We start from the raw sequence: 24,650 nt of genomic DNA, 5'->3' as shown, positions 1-24,650 counted from the left end.
AGAAAAAGGAATTTGAAACTATGCATATGTAGGTTACTTTATTTTCTCAATAAATTAATAAATACACAAATTCTTTTTTATGTGTACAATTTTTCTCTATAAAGAGTTATAGTTCTATTTAACTAATAAATCCATAAAATTATCACTTATTAATAATAAATATATTTTTTTATTATAGACAAAATGATTTTTTTCATGATATTTTTATGGTTAATTTTAACCAAAATCCAATAGATATTTTTAAAAGCTTGACTTTAAGTTGTTTAATCTATAAAATTAGAGAGGTTTCAAATCCATTTATGCATTAGAAAATACATTTTAAACAACAAAAAAATCACAATAATTGTTGAAATTGATTTGTGTGATTCACAGCAAAAATCTATCTCATCAAAAGTCTATTTCGTGTATAAGTTAGACTACCCTATAAAAATATTTTGGAAAACATTAATAGATATTTGTACTTATTATCTTGCTTTCACTACTACTATAAAATATAGACTTCGTCTAATTGTTATAAAATTAGAAATATTTCTAAATATAGAAATATAATAGATATGTTTAATGATTAAAATCAGTAACCATTATATTTTAAAATTTTTATATTTATCGATTATATAATAGAATTAGTAGCCATTATATTTTAGGACTTCATATTTAAATTTTATTAATAAATATATAAAACATATATATATCACAGTTTTAATAAAATTAAAGAAAATAATATTTTTATATAAATAGATGTGAACTATATATATATATATAGACATCTATATATATATAGATAACATGGTTTTAATAAAATTAAAGAAACGAATATTTTTATATAAATGGATGTGAAATTTATGTAGTCAACATGGTGCAAATTGGTTTTCTAATTTTATAATTAACAAAAAAAAAAAAAAGGTATTTTGAGAGATTTGATCGATCTAATCCTTAGTAAATAGGGAATCAAAATAGATTTACATTAATTATATTTAATTATTATACTTAAAAAAGAAATTCAAACTTTATATAACAAGGATTTTTCTAACTATGCCCATGTAAGTTGACTTTATTTTGTCAATAAATTAATAAATACAAAAATTGTTTTGTATGTGTACAATTTTTCTGTATAAAGAGTTATAGTTCTATTTAACTAATAGATCCATAAAATTATGGCTCATTAATTAAAAAAGGTGTCTTGTAATTTATAAGAAAAATAGTTTTTTAATGACATTTTTCTCATTAATGTTAACCGAAATCCAACATATATTTCTATAAACCTGACTTTAAGTTGTTTAATCTATAGAATTTGAGTGACTAACCGGTTTTCATAGTGCCAAATTCATTTATACATTGGAAAAATGCATTTTAAATATCAAAAAGTCACATTATTTTGTCGGATTCAGAGAAAGAAAAAATATTTCGTCAAAAGTCTATTTCATCTATAAGTTGGGTTTTCATGGTGCCAAATCCACTTATACATTAGAAAATGCATTTTAAAAAAGAGAAATTCACATTATTTGTTGAAATTGATAATATTTCGTCAAAAGTCTATTTCATCTATAAGTTGGATTTTCATGATGCCAAATCCATTTATACATTAGAAAATGCATTTTAAAAGGCCAAATTCACATTATTTGTTGAAATTGATTTGTCCGATTCGGGAAAAAAAATCTATTTCGTCATAAGTCTATTTCGTCTATAAATTAGGCTACGCCATAAAAATTTTAAAAAAAGATTAATAAATATTTGTGCTTATTATCTTATTTTCATATTACTATAAAATATAGACTTTGCCTAATTATTATAAAAATATAAATATTTCTAAAAATAGAAATATAATAAATATATGTAATGATTAGTAACCATTTGATTTAAAACTTTATATTTAAATTTAATCAATAATAAATAAAACCATTATTTTTAATTATATATATATATATATGATATTAAAAATAACATATATATATATGAGATATTAAAAATAACAGTATTTTTATATAAATAAATGTGAAATTTATATAATTAATATGGTGCAATTTTTTCCCTAATTTTATCCTCAAAAAGGTTTGAGAGATCTAATCATTATAAATATTTAATAAATAAAAAATCAAAATAAATCTATATTAATTATATTTAATTATATATGTAAAAAAGAAATGTAAATTTATATAAAAAAATATTTTTCAAAGATTGACTTTATTTTATAAATAAATTAATAAATACACAAAATCTATTGTGTGTACAAATTTAAAGAATAAATATTTCACTATAGAACTCTGTATTTAAAAATTGGTCATCATTTTAAATGACCCAAAATAATATATTATTAAGCAAAGTATCGACTCCCTGAATAAAATAAAAACTAACGTTAAAAAATTGAATTTATTCTCTACTTACTACCCGACAAAATATATACCATAAAAGCAGTACACACTTCGAAACTGCTGCTCCTCGTATGACGCAATCCTTTACTTTTAGAAGTCTAATGGCATGCGAATGCTGATTCAGTCTGCGCATTGTTTTGTTACAGTCGCAGCAACGATAACGACAAAGCTTAATGGCATATTAAGACGCCTTAAAATCTGTCCAGATGAATCGCACTTAGTGGTTCAGGAGTGTATTCGCATGACAAGGAAATTTAGTTTGCACATTATTTTGTTACACATATGAATCGCACTTAATTTGCAATTCAACACGGTCATATTCCTAAATGTTAATGTCAAATTTTAAATTTTTTGATAAGGTATCTCTAGAAGTGGAATAAAGTCGTAATTATAATAAGTTTTGGAGTTTTTTTTTTTTAATTCGTCAAAATTTTAGTTATGGTAATGGCATATTAGGACGCTTTAAAATCTGTCCAGATGAATCGCACTTAATGGTTCAGGAGTGTAGTCGCATGCCAAGGAAATTTAGTTTGCGCATTATTTTGTTAAACATAGGAATCGCACCTAATTTGCAATTCAACACGATCATATTCTTAAATATTAATGTCAAATTTTAAAATTTTTGATAAGGTGATCTCTAGAAGTGGAATAAAGTCGTAATTATAATAAGTACTGGAGTTTTTTTTTTTAAATTCATCAAAATTTTAGTCATGGTTTTTTTTTAAATTCATCAAAATTTTAGTCATGGTTTTTTGATTTCATATATAGATTTAAGCATTTTGAAAATTATTTTGAAACATTCTAACTCTGGAGTATCTACATTTCAAACTTGTAATTCCAACCAATTCTTATTAAATTTTGAATAAATTAAATTAGAAAAATATGTTGGATAATCTTCCAAAACCTATAGCAGATAGATTATGGCAAGTTGAAAGGAGTGATTCATAGACTATGACAAGTTGACCCCGTGATTTGCTACTGGAGGAGAGGCAATTTAAATAATGAATTTGAAAAGCACTAGTACATTCATTAAGATTTTAAAAATGATTTTTTGATTTTATATATGGATTCAAGTATTGGAAATGTGGAAAATTCACAAGTCAAACTTGTAATTCTAACAAATTCTTACTAAATTTAAAATAAATTAAACTATAGAATATGCCACAAAACCCTCCAAAAACTATAACAAATAGACTATGGCAAGTTGAAAGGGGAAATTTATAAAATATGGCAAGTGGAAGGGGCAAATTCTTACAAAATTTACAATAAATTAGACTATAGAATATGCCACAAAAACCTCCAAAAACTATAACCAATAGACTATGGCAAGTTGAAGGGGGAGGTTCATAGAATATGGCAAGTTGAAGGGGGCAAATTCTTACTAAATTTAGAATAAATTAGACTATAGAATATGCCACAAAACCCTCCAAAAACTATAACAAATAGACTATGGCAAGTTGAAAGGGGAGATTCATAGAATATGGCAAGTTGAAGGGGGTGATTCACTGATGGAGGAGAGACAATTTAAATAATGAATTTAAAAGCATCACCATATTTATTGATATTTGACAAATAGGTTTTTGACTCCATATATGGATTCAGGCATTTTAAAATTCTCTCGAAACATTCGCAATGTGGAAAATTCACACCTCAAACTTGTTGTTCATTGATTAGGGCAAGTTGAAGGGGATGATTCATGTGGAGAATTAACAATTCAAACTTGTAATTTCAACAAATTTTTACTGAATTTTAAAAAAAATAAACTAAAAAATATAGGACAAAATCTATAACCGAGAGACTACGTCAAATTGAAAAGGTTGAAAGAAGCAATTCATAGACTCGCAACTTGAAAGGGCTGATTCGTAGAACTTGCGGGGTGATTCACTTGAAAGGGCTGATTCATAGAACTTGGCAAGTTGAATGGGGCGATTCACTGATACAGGAGAGGCAATTTAATAATGAATTTAGAAACACCCGTACATTCATTGAGATTTAAAAATAGGATACAAACAGTGCACCGTATCTCGCTTATTAATCATAACAAAACAAGTTTCAACTAGCCTGACAGCCACACGCTGCCCAGATGTACCTCCCCTCATAGAAACCTGACCTCTTAGAAAAGCCAAATTAGACAACCTCGGAATATACCCACTTCACACTCTTCATTTGCCCAAGGAAGAAAAATCTCTATGGATTCAGCCTCCCTCTCCCGGATACCCGGGTTCAACCATCTGATATTCGCAGAATCACAACCCACTTGCCCTATTTTTTAATACAGAATAACGCCATGCTTCTCTTGTCTGGATTTTGCCTTTACATTCTATAATTGGAGTCACTGCCCTTTCAGGGGTCAAGCAATTACTGCGATTATAATACAGGTGAACAAGTCTGCCAGCCTTATTGTATTGTATTCTGTTTTGGCTGCCCTATTGCTTGAAACGGTCTTTTCTGTGAAATTGACTGGTCTTAATGTTTTCAGGATTAGGGAAGTTCAATGATTAAGGAAGTTACAGGATTAGAGAAGTTGGGTTCAATTGAGAGAGAAGCGTTGTGATTGTTTGGGCAAAAGTAGAAAGCAGCGAGATGGGGCGAGGGAAAGTAGTTATGAGACGCATTGACAACACTACGAGCAGACAAGTCACTTTCTCAAAGCGGCGGACTGGACTGCTGAAGAAGGCGAAAGAATTGGCGGTTCTCTGTGACGCAGAAGTGGGAGTCATAGTCTTTTCCACCACCGGCAAGCTTCATCAATTCGCTTCTCCCAGGTCAGTGGCAATTATCTGATCCATCCATCTAACTGTATATTCCATTATTCCTTTTGTTTCTCTGCTGAGAACTGCACATATGGAATACATATAATCCAGTCTACAACCTGCTTGTAAGTCAGGTTCAGCGCCTAACATTTACGCTTCTGTGTTTTACCCAGGTTGAAATTAACTTTGTTGAAATTGTAAGTTAAGTTCAGCGCCTAACATTGAGGATTCTGTCTTTTAGCCGTGTTGAGATTAACTTTGTTGAAATTAATTTGATGGTTGATATTGGTAATATTATGGAATTCTATAGGAATTTAATAGATATATTTAATAGTTTTATCTAGTTTCAAGTTTTCAAGTTTTTTCTATATTATTAAAGGTTGAGTTTAAATTATAGAGGATGGTTTTGGTCAAATTTTTGTGGTTGATTTTTTTTGTAAGTTTGGTAGGATTACATCTTTATCATGTCTATTATATCACTTTTATTTGGGTGGGGAATTGAACTCACATCAAACAGTGCCTTAAGCCTTAACAAAGCACCCGATCACAGTGTGGTGGACAATTTTTGTTGTTATTTTTAATTAAAATATGGCACAGATTTTTAAAACCTTGAATTTAAGTTGTTTAATCTGTAGAATTCTAATGTCCCTAAGTTTGTCAGGAGGCTGAATCTATTTATGTATTCAAAAATATATTTTAAAAATAAAAAATCACTTCTGTTTTAAAATTATTTCACCTAATTCCAATAAAAAATATATTTCTTCTATAAATTAAACTAACCTATTCCTAAATATTCCTGAAATCTAATATCACTTTAACCCATAATGAGATTCTAAAATATTTGTCAAACCTACCATCACTATGTGGAATGGGAATGTCCCATGACTAAGATTTTTAATTACTGTATCTTATTTTTTTGGTCCGTTAATCTCTTACTTTTTTCTTACGTTCGAATTTTGTTTGATTGATCCGCAACGCATATAAAACTGCTTACACGAGTTTCAGTCCACAATCCATAGGCCTGTCAAATAGAGAACGTTAGGTATTTGTAACTGGCGATAAATCTGAATTGAATTTAGACCAGTATATGCTTTCTTTGTTGATTTTCAAATGGTTGATTATCAAGATATGGCATATCATGTTAGCATTAGCGTTAGTCATGACATGTGAGTCTAAAGAGAATGGAAGTGTCTGATAACGAGTGAAAAGACTTTGAGCACAAGTTGGAAGAGTGTGAACATCAGTTAGTAAAGTTTGCACCAGTGAAAAGATTTTGAACATGAGTCAAAAGAGAGAACATGACTCAAAAAAGTTTGAACGTTACTCAAAGAAGTTTCAATGAAGTGTTAGAAAATGAGTGAAAAGAGAGTTTGAAAACGACTCAATAGTTTGAATATCATTCAAAGAAGTTTGAAGATGTCTAGAGAGTTTGAACGTGACTAAAAAAACACTTTAACTAAAAGTTTGAACGAGGGAAGAGAGAGTTTAAACGACCAGAAATTCACTTTAACACAACAAAACTTTATAACAGTTTAGGTAAAACTTTCGAAAGATTCATAATAGAATAGATTTAACAAATAGAGAAATGTAGAATTCTATAGATTATTTTATTATTAGAGATTTGTTGCGATGAATTAGATGGGATAATATTCTTAAAAAAATTGTTAATATTTCCAATATTATTTTTATACTAATGATTTGCTGAATGATATAGGAGTGGTCTATGCAAGCGCTCTTCAAGTTGAGCTAGATTCACCTCAGAGTTCATTTCCTATTTCTTTTAGTTGGTATGCGAGCAAGGGATCATAGGCCTATATGTGTGTCGTCTGTTAAGGGTTGTCCATTAATTACCGTGAATGCTCAACAGAGTAAAGATTTTTTGTGTGAGTCGTTGTTGGGAGAGGTGCTTCAATTTGTTTGATCGTGGATCTGAGGTGGAAGATTTGCTTATTGTCGTCATTGGAGCAGACTTTGTGGTGATCTACCCAGCACGGCCGAACCTGGATCAGAATTTAAGGCGAGAGCTCGAGTGCCGGAGAGGAGACAAGAGGATCGACAGACACCTATTTGCATGGTGATGTTGACTCCTCATCGGTCAACTTGGCATTAGATCTGTGGCCGACCACGTGGAATTCTTGAGATGTGAGTAAATTTATCTGCGTGGAGACGTAGGAGCAAGTGGTTTATCTTTCTGCAAATAAAGTGGCTCCTGCAAATGAGCGTGTGGGGCTTGGAATTAGGATGCTGAGTCAATCGGTTGTGTGGTTCTAGGGTCACGTGGAGTCTTTCATCCCATTAAAGATAATTTTGTATGTTGTAGTTTAAAAATTATGTTTTTTTGTCTTGAGAATTTTGGAAATTTCGGTTCTATTTTGAAAAATATTGGCAGGGATTTTTGTAAAGCTAAGTAAAAGCTGTTAAAATTCATAATTTTAGGCGTTTCTCAAGTGTTTGATGGTGCTGAAACTATTTCCACCATCAAAAACATGATTTAAACACTGCTTCTACAAGATTTTTTGAAATTATTTTGCCACAATTCCAACCACTTTTTGCCATCCCAGCAATTCCTCCGCGTCCATAGACGACTCCATTTTTCACTGTGATACGAGCCCCCGATTGGTGGAGATACGATTGTATTGGAGATACTTATGCTGGAAAGTTCATTGAGTGTGGAGGATGTTGGGGATTTTTCTGGTAAAATCCCAAAAACAAAATAAACTGAACACTGAGACAATGCTCTGATTTTCTGCCACAGGATCTTAGCACAAGGAAGCTTTTAATTTATTTCTGAGAACAGAGTATTAAACACCCATAAAAGGATTTGTATTCATAAAATAAAATTCGTGATACAAAATTCATCCTCTTTCACTCAGAGGGATTCACCAAAACATACGCAGTGCTACTCTATTCATTCCTTTCCCATTACATTGTGTATACTACGCTGCTGCATATTACATTTCATCTTCAACAATTAAAATTTCATTCACATGCACTGCTGCGCTTCTACCTTCTCACTCTCAACAGACAACCACATCAAAAAAAACATACAAAATCTCAATGATTTAATGAACAAAAATAGAGTCCCATGCTGTGAACTGCTCGAGGTTGTCCTTCTCGTCCTTGACTGAGCTGCACTTTAACTGCGGTAGCTGAGAATTCAATGTGCAAGAGTTGGATCATAACCTGTTTCTTCGCGTGCCATATTGTGAATTGAATGCAGCTGCCTGCTGCGCTGTACTGCTCCATGCTTGCTTTAACCAGTTCGCGCCACTGAGAAATCCTTCCCGCTTTGCCACTTTTAAATATCAAGGGTCCACACATATATATCTTTTCTATCGGGTCTGCCTTTCGGGTCGCAATGCATATCTTAACTGGCCAATCCTCTGAAAATTTATCAGAAATTATTTATAATGCTATCGGGTCCGTCCCATCGGGTCGGATACAGGTCATATGTAAAGGCCCCGTCCCTTTGGCTATCCCGATAGCGAAATGCCAATGTGATATCCGCCGATGCGATATATTTTGACTTATGCCTGGAAAACATTAAAAACACGGGAAAAATGCCGCTGGCGGAACTGAAACAACATGAAATAAAATGTTGAATACCCGTCGGGTCCGGCTCATCGGATCGCAAATATATATATGTGCGAAAGGCCCTGCCCCCTTTTGAGAGCGCCGTTGCGACGTGCCGATGCAATATCGGCGATCGCTCATCGCAAAATATAAAAGCCCAGACCTCTTTGTAAGTCCTCCATTGTGACTCGACGATGCGATATCAGCGATCGCTCATCGGCGATGTCTTGTGTCCCGATCCTTGGTGATTTTCTGGAGCTGTTTTGGTAGGAATACATGCGCCCGATTATTGTCTTAATGTTGTTGCACGACTCAACTGTTGCGCAGTTGAACTTACGTTTTCAACGCTCCCCTTTAATTTCAACTGCTCGGCATTCAGTCATACCCAAACATTTTCTCAAAAATTCGAAGCTTTTCTGATCCAATGGCTTTGTCAAAATGTCTGCAGCCTCTTCCTGAGTCCTGCAATGTTGTCAAATAATTTCTCCATTGCTTACCAATTCCCTGATGTAGTGAAACGTTTTGTCAATGTGTTTCGTTCTCTTATGAAACACTGAATTCTTGGATAATGCAATAGCTGAGCTATCGTCACAAAAAATTACCGTTCCTTTTGCGTGCTCCTGGCCTAAGCTCCTTAACATTCTTCTCATCCAAACTGCTTGACATGCTGCTGTTGTGGCTGCCACATATTCTGCCTCTGTTGTAGACAATGCTACAATAGGTTGTTTCTTAGAAGCCCATGAAATGGCCCCTGAACCCATGTGAAAAACATAACCGGATGTGCTTTTCCGATCATCTCCACTTCCAGCCCAATCACTATCAGTGTATCCAACTAGATCTGAACATTCTGAGACAGTATATAAAATGCCAAACATTTTTGTACCTTTAACATATCTCAGAATTCTTTTTGTTGTGTGCCAATGTGCCTCTTTTGGCCTCTCCATGAATCTGGAAATCAAACTAACAACAAACATTATGTCAGGCCTAGTTGCAGTTAAATACATAAGGCTGCCAACTATGCTCTTATACAAGCTAGGATCAAAATCCTTGTTGTTGTCCTCTTTGCTGAGTTTTAATCCCATTACTGTGGGAGTGATTGCTGCCTTGCACTCTTGCATATGGAATCTTTCCAACACTTCATTTACATATTTTGCTTGTGAAATAAAAATTCCATTTTCATTTTGATCTACTTCTATTCCTAAGAAGTATCTCAGCAAACCCATGTCAGTCATCTCAAATTCTTCTTTCATGACTGATTTGAAATTTTCAATGAGGTAGTCATCATTACCTGTAAAAATCACATCATCAACATACAACACTACAATTAAAATTTTACCATCCTTTTCTTTGATGTAGACAGTGTGTTCTCCCTCACATTTGTCAAATTCATTTTCCAGTAGATAGGAATCTATCCTACTGTACCACGCTCTTGGTGCTTGCTTCAGCCCATAAAGAGCTTTCTTCAATCTGCACACTTTGTGCTCTTGGCCTTTCTTCTCATAGCCTAGAGGTTGTTCAATGTAAACCTCTTCATTTAATACTCCATTTAGGAATGCTGACTTCAAGTCCATTTGGTAAACTTTCCATTTGTTTTGTGCTGCTATGGACAGCACTGCTCTCACGGTTTCCATTCTTGCAACCGATGCGAAAGTCTCCTCATAATCTCTCCCATACTGCTGCTTGTATCCTTTGACAACCAGCCTTGCCTTGTGCCTTTCTATTTTTCCTTCAGCATTACTTTTGGTCTTGTAGACCCACTTAACTCCAATGACTTCTTTTCTTTTTGGTAGCTCAACCAGATCCCATGTCTTGTTTATTTCTATGGCATTGATTTCATCATCCATAGCTTCTATCCATTTCCTATCCTTAATTGCATCTTCGAAATGAATAGGGTCATCAACATGACAATACAAAGCAAACAAGGAATTCATTCCTTCATCATAAATGTCACTTAAATTTCTAAATTTCTTATCTCTTTCATTTGGTGTGCAAGTGCTTGAAGATGCACTTTAATTTCCTCCTTGTGGTGTGCTTGGAGAAGCACTCTCATTTATCCTCAAGGGTGTCTCTTGATGTCCTTGTGTTGGCTCTGCTATTTGGGGATGTATTTCAGCCATCTCCTCATCATCTTCATCATGAGACAAACAGTTTTTAACATTCACTGTTTTCTCTATGCTTCCATCCCAAGCTTCCTCCTCAATGAACTGAACATCTTTGCTCACAAAGAACTTCTTGGTAGATGGAATATACAACCTGTAAGCTTTGGATTCCTCACTGTATCCAATGAAAATACATTTCTCCCCTTTGCTGTCCAACTTCTTCCTCAGCTGATCTGGAATGTGTGCATAGGCCACACATCCAAAAACTTTCATGTGGGTAACTCCTTGCTTTCTCCCACTCCATGCTTCTTCTGGCACATTGTTCATCACTGCTTTTGTTGGACACCTATTCAAAATATATACTGCACAGTGTACAGCTTCAACCCAATAATCATTTGGCAAATGATTTGTCTTCAACATGCTCCTCGCCATATCCATGATGGTCCTATTCTTCCTTTCGGCAACTCCATTTTGCTGCGGAGTCTACCTTGCTGTAAATTGCTTATGAATCCCATTTTCTCTACAAAACCGTAGGAATTCCTTGGAGATATACTCACCTCCTCTGTCACTTCTCAAAACTTTGATACGCAGCCCACTTTGATTTTCCACAAGTGCTTTGAAATTTCGGAATTTTTCAAACACTTCACTTTTGTTCTTCAAGAAATAAACCCAAGTCTTTCTTGTAAAATCATCAATAAATGTTACAAAATACTGGCTGTCTGCTAGTGATGGATTTTGCATCGGTCCACATAAATCTGAGTGGACAATCTCTAAGGGTGCCTTCTCCCTTATGCTTTTCCCTGATGGAAAACTTTCTCTATGTTGTTTCCCCAAGATACAACCTTCACAAAGGCTCTGGTTTCTCTATGAATGGTAATCCTCTTACCATTCCTTTTCTGCTCAACAAGTTAAGACCTCCAAAGTTGAGATGTCCAAATCTCAAGTGCCACAACCAATTTTCATCCTTTGGCACACTTTGGAAAGCCCCTTGGGTAACTGCTGCAATTACTTCTTTGTTTTTCAAATCTGCCCTTATTCTGAGAGGGAACACCCTGTTCCTCATCATCTTCACTTCAGCAATACATCGTTTGCTGGGTGCTCTATCCATGATGGTGCATACATCATTCTCAAAGAAAACATTGTAACATTTTTGAACAAGTTGTCCAATACTCAAGAGGTTACATCTCATTCGAGGAACATAATAGACATTTGCTATGGTTTTCTTTTCACCTTTCTTTGTAAATATTTTTACTTCTCCTTTACCCATAACATAAATTTTGCTATCAGTCCCAAGTGTGACTTGTGACTTAACACTTTGATCTAAAGCAGAAAACAAAGCTATGTTTCCTGTCATATGGTTACTACAACAGGAATCTAGAAACCATATATCTTCACTATTTGTTTCAGCCATATTACAAGCTAACACATTACCTTGGCTAATATTTTCTCTAGTGATATTTTCACTAGATCTATTACTCATATCATGCTGCTTCTTTCTACATTCATTGGCATAATGCCCATATTTTTTACAATAATAACATTGGACATTGGATTTTTCATACCTTTGTCCTTGAGCATGGTGTTGTGCACTTTGTTGGTTGCTGCCTTGGCCTTGGTTCTGATTTGGATTGCTGCCTCTTCCTTGAGCATTTGCTCGACTGTTCCTTCCACCTCTATTTTGGCTTCTGCCTCTTTCTCTCTTGTTTCCTCTACCTTGACCTCTTCCTCTTCCAAAGGACATCTAAGTCTTGAAGGCTTGTTCTAGAGATGAGTTTTCATTTCTACTCAACCTCTGCTCATGTGTTATCAGTGATGCATGAAGTTCATCAACTGAAAAGTTTGAGAGATCCTTTGTCTCTTCTATGGTGGTGACACTCAAATGGAACCTTGAGGGTAGGACTCTCGATATTTTCTCCACAATCCTCCTTTCTTCAAGAGTCTCTCCATGAGTCCTTATCTGTGTGACCAGACCAATTACATGTGTGAAGAATGAGTCAATATTGTCTGACTCCTTCATGCACAGGTTCTCAAAATCTTTCCTCAGCAACTATAGTTTTGCAGTCTTCACTTTCTCCATGCCTTGATAGGCTGTCTTGGGAGTTTGCCATGCTTCTTTGGATGTCTTGGCTGCTGCTATCCTTAGAAACACACTCTCATGCACTGACTGATACAAAAATACAAGGGCTTTTGAATCCTTCTTCTTGTAGCTCTTCAATAGATCTTTCTCTGCCTGAGTTAGATTATTAAACTCATTTTAATCTATTGGTTCTTTAAAACCATATTCAACTATTTCCCATAAATCTTGTGAGGCAAACAGGGCTCTCATGGTTATTTCCCAATAGTCATAGTTTTTCCCATTAAACTGTGGGAGTTGGGTATTAAACATACCCATACTAGTGCTGGTACTGGCCATTCCTTGCAATACTTGACTATGTATTAAAAATCACTGAAAAATACCTTAGATTCTTTTTCATGAGACTTCACTCTGCTGGAGAAGTTGTTTCTGTGAAAAATTCCTTCCTTCAGCTTCTTTGACACCTTCAAAGAGCCTGGAAAGCTCTGATACCACTGTTGGGGATTTTTCTGGTAAAATCCCGAAAACAAAATAAACTGAACACTGAGACAATGCTCTTCCTTTCTGCCACAGGATCTTAGCACAGGGAAGCTTTTAATTTATTTCTAAGAACAAAGTATTACACACCCATAAAAGGATTTGTATTCATTAAAATAAAATTCCTGATACAAAATTCATCCTCTTTCACTCAGAGGGATTCACCAAAACATACGCAGTGCTACTCTATTCATTCCTTTCCCATTACATTGTGTATACTACGCTGCTGCGTATTACATTTCATGTTCAACAATAAAATTTCATTCACATGCGCTGCTGCGCTTCTACCTTCTCTCTCTCAACAGACAACCACATAAAAAAAAACATACAAAATCTGAATGATTTAATGAACAAAAATGGAGTCCCATGCTGTGAACTGCTCGAGGCTGTCCTTCTCGTCCTTGACTGAGCTGCACTTTAATTGCGGTAGCTGAGAATTCAATGTGCAAGAGTTGGATCGCAACCTGCTTCTTCGCGTGCCATACTGTGAATTAAATGCAGCTGCCTACTGCGTTGTACTGCTCCATGCTTGCTTTAACCAGTTTCGCGCCACTGAGAAATCATGCCCGCTTTGCTACTTTTAAATATCAAGGGTCCACACATATATATCTTTTCTATCGGGTCTGCCTTTCGAGTCGCAATGCATATCTTAACCAGCCAATCCTTTGAAAATTTATCAGAAATTATTTATAATGCTATCGGGTCCATCCCATTGGGTCAGATGCAGGTCATATGTAAAGGCCCCGTCCCTTTAGCTATCCCAATAGCAAAATGCCGATGCGATATCTGCCGATGCGATATATTTTGACTTATGCCTGGAAAACATTCAAAACACGGGAAAAAGGCCGTTGGTGGAACTGAAACAACATGAAATAAAATGTTGAATCCCCGTCAGGTCCGGCTCATCGGATCGCAAATATATATATGTGCGAAAGGCCCTGCCCCCTTTTGAGAGCGCCGATGCGACACGCCGATGCAATATCGGCGATCGCTCATCGCAAAATATAAAAGCCCAGACCTCTTTGTAAGTCCTCCATGGCGACTCGCCGATGCGATATCGGCGATCGCTCATCGGCGATGTCTTGTGTCCTGATCCTTGGTGATTTTCTGGAGCTGTTTTGGTAGGAATACATGCGCCCGGTTATTGTCTTAATGCTACTGCACTACTCAACTGTTGTGCAATTGAAATTACGTTTTCAACAGAGAAGATTTGTTATTCAGAGAAGATTCGTCTTTTGGTGCGTTTTTTGGGAGTCGGTGGCTGTGTGTTGCGAATTGGGGCAGATCAAGAGAAGAGAAGGAGCTTTATCATTGAAAGTCAGTGGAGCGTGGACGACAGGTGTTGTGGGCGCCGTCAATAGAGCCCGATGATATGTCCTTGTTGAAGTTGTTTATGCGATGAGCTGCTAGAGTCGTGAATTTGTCATGTAGAAATGTGGAGTGCCATTGGAGAGTTCGTGGTTGGACATTGGCACCAGTGCGGGGGAATAAAATTCATCATTTTGGTATTATTTTATTAGTGTTTCCCATCCTGGAGTGGGTAAAACCTGTAGCATACTTGTGTGGAGTGACTGATTTATCCACTTTTTTAGTTATAGTTCATATATTAATTATTACTTGTCCAAATTTTGTCGTATGTGACAGTGACCTTCACATTAGGATGGTGTCTTGCCATTGTAATAATAGCAAAAGAACCTCGGGTGATATTATGTTTTCACACTAATATCTAATTTCACAAGAAGATCTTCAGCTACTTCTCGGCCGTGCCACAAACACTCTTTTTTTGTGGCAAACTGTCTTCAATAACGAGTGGTAAAATTAGTTGAACGGTCAAAGTTAAAGTGTTGAAGTTCCTTTTAAATTCTACTTTTTATTTGATTTAAAAGAAAAAGGGAGTTATCAATCGTTGGAGTTTTGTGATTGGAAGCCAAATGAGGCTCGTGTGGATCATAGGCCTACGTGGCTCAATTAACCAAGGAAATCTGTTGTTCATGGAACCGTAGCATGGAGGGAATTGTTGGGCGCAGCCCAATTTGGCTAGATTTTGGGTAACGAAGCCAAATTTTGTGGATAGAGCGCAGTGGAAAGGATGTCATTGGGCTTTGCGGCGAATTCCCCCCTTTTTGTAAAAGCATATAATATTGTAAAAGTTGATTTGTTTTGGCCCATAGCCCCTTGTAATTTGGAAACTATGGTAATGTAGCGATCTAATCCTTCAATGTAATAATATATATAGGGATGAATAATAAAAAAGGATGGCATGAATGAATTGGATCTAGATCTATGTTTATGGTTTTATTTTTGTGATCTGTACTTTAGAGAAAGGGGCAAGGATCTACAGCTGAGTCCGTGGAGGCCTCGGTCTAGTGCTTAGTGTGCAGGTTGTGTGCATCTTACTGCATAGACAACATGCAATTGTGTGCGCAACTGAAGAACTGTTTGTTGTAACAAATTCTCTATTATAAGCAATAGTTCTTGTGGATGTAGTCCCACATTGGGATGAACCATGGTAAAATTTGTGTCTTTATGTGTTGATTTGCTTATTATATGCACTTTATGTCAGTATGTGAAGTTTGTCGATGTTTATGATATGTTTAAGTGATGAATGTAATTTTGCGAAGTAATATATAAATGTGAAGTAGTTTATAAGTGTTAAAGCATAAGAAAATACAAATTTACTACATCGCGGTATCCCTCAAGGCTGTAAAAACCTGGTTCTGCAAGCTCCCATAATCACTTCGGGTGAGACTATGATTTGTTTGTAGGTCATTGTGGAAAGGGCTAGTAATTGAGGGTTTTGTTGGTACGCAGTAAAATCCGAACCTAGGTCAACCCAACCTAAGCCAAAAAATGGTTCTGTTGCCAGAACCAGGATTTGTTTGAGGGATCTATTTATGTGGCATCCGTGAAAGAAAGAAATCCAAGATTGGGTATAAAAAAAGGAACAACAATTTACAGAAAAAAAGAATAGAAGCCCTCGCCTATCAACTGTCAATATGAAATATTCTTCGGTTCATTTTATGTTGAGCTATATGAGTGGACATCAAGGTTCACTGAGAGAAAGTATTGTTTTAAAGGAGACCAACCTATGAAGAGCTATTGATTTCTGGATTGATAGCATTTTGGGAGGATTTATTACTAAGTTCACGGTAGACTCAATTGTGTCCTACAGCGAAGCAGAATGGAATTTTTTCAAAGGACAGCGAGGTAAGTTCTTGAGATCTCTAAAACTCTAGATTAAGATGCTTTTGTGCAAAAAGGGAATTTTACAAATGCAGTTAGACTAATAGTTACTTATGTTTGGGAGAAGATCCAAAGAGGAAAATGGAACAACATGAAGTGGAAAAATATATAGAATAGAAACTAGAAAGAGATCTCGTGGCCAAAATCCAATTTTTTTTATATAAACTGACTATAGCCCTCTTTTAAGTGAGTTTGAAAGTGAAGAAACTTCCCTGAGAACCCTAAAGTAACTCCACAGTATTCACCCTTCAAGCCTGAAAGTTCTCCAAATCTAGAATCAAGTAGTAATTAGGGTACATTTGGGTATCCCCATCCCCTTACCCCCCTTACCCCACATCGCTCTTCCCTTACAAATCCCCCTCTTCCACCCCCTCCAAGAAGAACTATGGCCGATGATATTAATCTACCTATCTTTAAAGGGACTAGATCAAAGGATCCACAGAGGTTTTGGTTCTTATGTGAAGCAATATGGATAGGAAAGTAGGTCCATGACGAAAATATGAATATAACGCATCTTGTCATTAGATTCCAAGATAGAAATTTGACGTGGTAAACGAAATATTTGAGAAATGAGATTAGATCATTTGCAGACATTAAAACAACGTTGATAAAAGAATTTAAGAAGCCAAAGTCTGAATCGCAATGTATCACAAAATTAAAAGAAATCAAACAAAAGCCTACTGAGTTTGTTTGGGAATTTGATTAAAGATTCAATATATTATTAGATTAGGTGAGCTTCGAAATAGCTCTGTAGGAACATAAAGAATGGTTTATAGTTTCACTGCTTCCACATATAGGATTTGCTTTGTCACAACAAAATATAGAAACTCATGTTGAAGCTTTAGAACTTACAATGAAATTAGAAGCTTCACCTATAGGGGATATCAATGCAGGTATGTAGCAGATTCCTAGTCAGTTGGAAAATTTGACTCTATAGATACAAGATATGTAGAAAAGTACGGAAGTAAGAGAGGAAGTGTGGTGTATAAAGTGTAAAGAAAAAGGGCATTCTAAAGAAAAATGCCCTCTCTTCAAAAACTACATGGCTAGTGGAACACCAAATCCTTTGAATCCTAGATCCAGGTTATAGTGTGATATATGTAAAATGAGAGACAAACTTCGAGCACATGATTGTTATTTGTTACAAAAATATGTCCAGACCCCCAGGAACCTGTACTACAAGTTCTACAAATCCGTGGGACAAGGTGAAAACAACTGTCGAGCTTATGAAATTATGATGGAGCACAATATTGATGCCTATAGAATGCAAGTTGAAGAACATGGACAAAAAAATTGTCGGGGTGGTTATCAAGGTCGAGGTTGAGGTGTTGGTCGAAGTGGTGGAGTTGGTCGAAGACAAGAATAGATTATCTGCTATAATTGTGGCTAGGCAGGTCATTTGGCAAGAGATTGTCAGAATCCTACCATGACATGTAAGTATCGCAAATATTTTGATCATGTAATTGAATAGTGTCCTATACTTATTGAAAAGATGCAAGAAAAAGCGAACCAACAAAGGACACTAAACATTCAAATGATGGCTGCTAAAACAAGAACTGATGAACCTCCCATATGTATTGTTATGAGAAGTGGAGCAGCGACCAGAAATGATAAAGAATATGGAAGGAAATAAATTGAGCATGCATGGGTTAGAAAGACTACTGAAAAATCCCCTGTGTTTGATATTCAAAAGGAAAAATAAGTCTTTATGGAAGAAAAACAAAGCTTTATGGGTGCAAGACGACATCTAGTGCACAACAGAAGAAGAATAGCTGTGGTGTATCATCGTCGACACAAAGCCAAGCTCTGACAATACAAGAACATGATGCAACATATAAGGTAGATACCTTAAAATATTTTCTTCAAACTTGTATGAAATTGTTGTGAGATCAAATTGCTATAGAAGGACTTCAGGAATTGATAAATTCTTCTGCATCTAAAGAAGAACCGTAGAATGAGATGCACGAAGTTAACAATTTACATAGATAGGAGATAACTGGAAAGGAAATAAGGCTTAACGCACAAATATGAGAATATGACATCGACCAAGTTATTTTAGATCTGGGATCTGAAGCTAATGTCTTGACAAAGAAAACTTGGGAGTTAATGGGTAAACCGAAGTTGCAATGGTCACCCATTAAGCTAAGAATGGTGAATAAAAAAAAGATTGCTCCTCTAGGAGGATTATCAAGCATTACAATGGACATTGAAGGGGTGTGCACTACTACTAATTTTGAAGTAAAAGAAATTGTGGATGATAGTAACCCCTATCCTGCATTACTTGGACTGGATTGGGCATTTCCCAACATGGCTATAATCAGTTTAAAGAAGAGGCAAATGATATTTGGAAGCACCAATATGAGAGTGATCATTCGCTTAGATCCATTAGAGGGAGCAAGGTATACTGAACCAATTAAAGACAAGTACAACGCAACTGATATAGATAACATCTATCATATGACAACAAAAGAACAAGACTGCGTTAACCCTACTGAAGGAAAGTTGAGTTGGGATCATGACAATTCGTGTGTTTTAGATTCATAACAAGAATTGAAAAATTGGAAAAACACGTTACATGAAGTGTTTACAAGGCGATGTGCAAAAGTCACTAAAGAAGTTCACGGTATGACAATTGAGGTATGTGACTTACCTTTTTATGATATTTTGGGTGACATAAATACTTTTCTTAAAGAATATGAAGAATAGGTACCATAGTGTCAAATACTTTTACCTCTAGATATAGCCCTAAAAGGTACTCCTGCAAGATGATGGGGTACACATAAGAAGAATGTAGGGACTTGGCAAGAATGTCAAAGGTTGATATGGATACGGTTTGGTGAGGTAGAAAAAGAGTTGGAAGATAAATATGATGGTCAAGTTGATCCTAGAGAGCATATCCAACTTTGCATGGTAGCATGGAAGGAGATTCCACGAGAAGAATGGTTACATGGGTTCGTCCATACATTGGAGACAATTCCTCCAAACCGGTACCTAGAAAAAGAACATCGACATGGTATTCCGAACTAGGTAGAGATAGCTGATGGGTTTATATTGACATTTAGATTTGGAAATGATTGTCCATATATAGATTAAGCCCTTCAGATAGCTAAAAAGAAGATTTTTGAGAATGAAATTCCAATCACCTAGCAGCTTGATTGGGCTGTGCAGCTACAAAATGCACTTGAATGCTAGAACATCACTGGAGAAGAAGATGAAGACCCTCACAATATTGACATATAAAGGTTATCACGAAGTGAATGGACCTAATTTAGAAATGTCTCATACAACAGATTCATTGAAGACAAAGAAGGTGAATATAGGATCAAAAGAGGAGCTAAAGTTTGCAACGATAATAGATTATTGGGAGGAAGAAATAGTTAGTAAATTTACATAATCACTTCATGTATATCATGAGTTTTTTCCCACTAAGTTTTCAGATATGAAGGGCATAGTAGGAGATTTAGGATTTATGAAGATTCCTCTAAAGCCTGATGTGAAACCAGTTAAGAAAAGGCCTTAAAGACTCAATCCAAAGTACATATAAAAAGTGAGGAGATAACTCGACAAAATGATAGAAGTTAGAATCATTGAACCTATGTAAGAATCAGAGTGGATAAGTCCTATGGCGGTATAAGAAAAGAAAACACAAGGAGAAATCATGATTTGTGTTGATTTAAGGAAGTTAAATGATGCATGTCAATATGACCCATTCCCTACTCCTTTCACTCATGAAGTACTGGACAATGTAGGGGGTCAGGAAGCCTATTCATTTACAACTGGGTTTTCAGGATGAGGTCAGATTAGAATTGCACTAGAGGATCAACATAAGACCACCTTCGCTACAGAATGGGGTTCATATCAGTATACACTGATGCCTTTTTGATTGAATAATGCCCCTACCATGTTTTCACAGGTGATGGTTGCAGCTTTTAAAGCGAGAGAAAAGGCTTGGCATGACAAACACATTAAGCAAACAAAGTTTCATGTAGGAGACCTTGTTCTCCTCTATGATAATAGGTTTGTGAAATTTCCAGGGAAATTCAAAACAAACTGGTTAGGCCCATATTTTATTAAGTATATTACTGATGGAGGTGCAATGCATTTAGCGAAGTTAAATGGAGAATTAACTCAGGAAAATTAAATGGTAGCAGGTTGAAGTTGTGCAGAGATAACCTTGCCCCTACAGGGTTTCCCTAAAGAAGAAAGAAGGAAAGTCTTAGTGTCACGTCCAATTGAAAGTGGGCACTAGACTATAAACTATGCTGCAGAGAGAGATTCGACAAAGAAATTGCTTCGGTACAGTTGGGAATATGTCAAAGTTTGCATGAAACCATGATGTAAGGCAGAGGTTCGCTACATAGGGAACGTGTCGAAGCTCATCGGGAAAGTAGAAATATGATTGTTAAGAGGGAAAAGACACGCGTAAAGTTACATTTAAGACGACATCTTGGCAGAATTTAACGATAGATATGAATTTAATGACGAAATCTAAACAAAATTGGGACAAAATCAAATCTAATTATGAGTTTCAAACACCAGAATTGTTATAAATAGCCAATTCCCACTCAGATTAAGAACTTTGTTGAATCAAGAGCTCGAGTGATTAATAGTGTGAAGAAGTTATAGGAGACTTTATTGTGTATGTCGTCTAAGTGATCTTGGGAGGAGATTGTGTGGAATTTTCATGAGAAGGGATTTTCTGGAGTCATGAAAGCTGTTGATATGTTTGCACCAATAGTTGAAACACCCGCAGTAGCATCACCCACAGTAGCAGCACCATCACCACAGAAACAATAGAAATCACCAAGGAAGAAGCAAACCAAGGAAGAAAGAACCAAGAAAAAGCAAGACAAGAAGCCTACCAAACCTGTTGAAACCTCAAAAGCATCCTGAGTAGGTCAATATTGGTGAAGAAGAAGTGGAATAAATACAAGCCGAGAAATGTGGCACAGTGTTCATCTCACCTTTGCCTTCATACATCCCATCGAGGAAGCCAAGTGCCAAACCACTAAAGGATTCCAAAGACGCGAAGTATGGGACATTTACACCACTATTGTTGGAAGCTGTGTCGTTTTCAGGAGAAATTTTATGGAAAATTATGCAGCACATATTTACAGATTCTGATTTTAGTGATAGAAAGTACCCTAAGTTCGCACCAGATCGGTACTTGAAGCGGGTTCACTACCCAAAGGGTGGAGTGACGAGATTGGAACCACATTAGTTTTTGAATGGGTTAGCTAAGTCAAGACTTCTCAATATGTTGAATGTGCCTCACTTCGGCAGAAGTTCAACAAACATAACATTTGTGTGATAATTGTTGGTATTAATACATGATGGACACATGTGGATGGGGAATAAGATCCCCATAGACCAAATGTTGATATGGAGGATCACAAGATTACCATGCCAAGGGTGGAACCCCATGGAGGATTTTGTGGGAAAGGAACGAGATTGCACTTTGGCTGACAATATGAAGAAGAAGTATAGGTTGATCAAAGGGAAAAGGGGCTATGACATAAACTTGATCGGCGACCAAGAAATCTTCTTCACTGCACACATTTTGGCTGGAAATATTATGAGGAAGTGTCACGCAAATTAATTTCTTGTGTCGGTGGTGACCTTAGCAACACATTGTGCAAATGGATTCCAGTATAACTGGGATGGATACTTAGGAAAGGAATTCCTAGACAACTACCTTGAGGTCCAGGAAAAAGGTACACATTTCCATTATGCCTGTTTAATCTTGATCATTGCTATATTAGCATGGAAATAACCAAAGGACACACAGTTCCCTTCGGTCCTTCAGATGTATGTGAGGCCGCTAATATTTTTCAGATTATATCAAATGGATCTACACATGTTAGTAAACCAACATCTACACCTTTCGGGAGTTTGGACAAACAGTACAACCCTGTGGTGAGGTTCAAGGCATATTTTCATAAAGTGTACATACAAGTGCAGAGAGACATGAAGAAGAATTGTCATGCCTTGCCATATATGATCGAAGAGGATGATCTGGTAGAATTATTAAAGACATGACCCACGAAATGGATTACTCTGCTGGAGGAAGTAGGAGACAATGTGACAAAAGAAGAAGAGTTGGACATTTTGCAGCATGGCAAAGCCAGTGGAAAAGATAAGGAGCAAGAATTGGAGGAAGAGGAAGAGGAAGAAGAACACCAGGAAGAAGAACACCATGATGAAGAACACCATGAGGAGGACCCTCAAGGAGGCGAGGATACAACTAAGGAGACAAAAAAGGTAGAAACAGAGAAACCTGTCACAGAGAAGAGAAACATCCAAGTCAAAGATACCATTAAGAGAAGAAAGAAGCATAAGGTGAATAAAACAAAATAAATCACACCAATTGTTCTCACTAAAGGTGTCTTGGATCAAATCGGAGACAAGGTTCACGAGATAAAAATTGACTCCTAGAATAGGGTGGAAGATTGCTATGGCAAGCTTACCATAGGTATGCAGCAGATTATTGTAGAGCTGAATATCTTGGCACAAACATCTAGACCACTAACGCAGATAGGCCACAAAATCCAGCCAAAAATACTGATAAAAACAACATTTGAGATGAGGATAATTCAGATACATGCTAGAGGTCTATAGTTCAACACCGTTGAAGTCAAGTAGTAGAGAAAATGTTAGGACCATGTCAATATGAACATGGCAGCACTGCCCACTTCGGTCCTACATGACTTGCACCAAGGTATCACAAGTGATCTCAAGGGGCGTGAACAACGCACTTGACACTTAAAAATTCACATAGAACAAGAGCGCGTTGCACTGAATAAATAGCTCGACCAGGCCATTAAGGACAAGGAACAAGCAAAGTTATAACAACAGAGATTGAAAGAGGTGGTCAAAGGCACCTATAACGAAGTTGCAGACAAGGATGTCCGCAAGGAGGAATGAACAGAAGATAAGGTTGCGAAGATCGAACTCGTAGTCAAGGAATCAAAGAAGAAGATCACGGATGTACATTTTGAATATGAAGAAAATATCAGTGAGCTACAATTGAAGTTGCAGCCAGCCACGCCACTAGAAGTGCGTAAACAGAGGGAGATTGACTTAAAGACTAGGATGGCCAGCATCTCCGCAGCATTGGTAGACTGTAGAAAATTGTTGGATGAGAGCATGCAAATTTGGACTTTGATGCCGAAAGATCCAAAATTTTAGAAACTATAGGAGGAAATGCAACAAAAGCAAAATTAATTGGAGGAGAGTCATGCAACTGCGAGACTTTGCCAATCTCTCGAAGGCTCGCAAAAAATAACAAGTCAAAGGAGCTACAAAATAAAATTGAAGAGTTGAAGAAGGAGGAGCATAGTTTGATAGAAAGGACTCAACCTTAGCAACATTAGGCCCTCCAACTATCACTAGCATTGGATGAGAAGCTTCAGTAGCTTCGACAAAGGGAATCATTATTGCCAAAGACAGTTGTAGAACACATGACGGAAGCATTATTAGAAGAAGTGTGCAACGAGGAAAAGAAGCTAGAAAATATTTTGCAACAATTCAACATGACATACAACAACATTGCAGACAAGATCAGAGGAAAAGTAGTTGAGTGACTAAGGATCAGTCACATGTGAGTGTTGGGGGCTTGTTGGGTGTAGTAGAGTAGTGGAGTGCAAAGAGGACTGCATTATATTTTGGGCAAGGAATCTAAATTTTTTGGGTGGAGCACGTAGTAGAAAGGATGTTGCGGAGTGCAAAGTGGACGTGCAGCAGAGCACAACCAGGACCGCACAACAAACTCATCGCACAATATAGGGACTTCGCGGTGAAGCCCATCCTTTTTTGTAAAAGCATATAATATTGTAAAAGTTGAATGGTTTTGGACCATGGTCCCTTATATTTTGGAAACCATGGTATTCGGTACATGGTAATGTAGCGATGTAATATCTCAATGTAATAGTATATATAGAGATGAATAATAAAGAAGGAAGTGTGAATGAATTGGATCCATATCTATGTTTATGGTTTTATT

General features: G+C 36.2%; 1 protein-coding gene across 1 annotated transcript in view; it reads left to right on the top strand.

Annotated features, from left to right (window-relative positions):
* Nucleotides 1-4,857: 4,857 nt before the first annotated feature.
* The window catches only part of LOC149258278 (MADS-box transcription factor 57-like), a 122,522-nt gene continuing 102,729 nt past the window's right edge, over nucleotides 4,858-24,650 (top strand). The window contains exon 1 of the mRNA XM_089408915.1: nucleotides 4,858-5,134. Within this exon, the coding sequence (XP_089265041.1) occupies nucleotides 4,953-5,134 (182 nt within the window). The 5' untranslated portion in view covers nucleotides 4,858-4,952. The remainder of the gene's footprint in view (nucleotides 5,135-24,650) is intronic.

Source organism: Pinus tabuliformis, chromosome 6 (genome assembly GCF_031772625.1).
Source record: "Pinus tabuliformis cultivar Carrire ecotype Pingquan chromosome 6, CPIR1, whole genome shotgun sequence".
Classification (NCBI taxonomy): domain Eukaryota; kingdom Viridiplantae; phylum Streptophyta; class Pinopsida; order Pinales; family Pinaceae; genus Pinus; species Pinus tabuliformis.
This window is presented reverse-complemented; position numbering and strand designations above follow the sequence as displayed.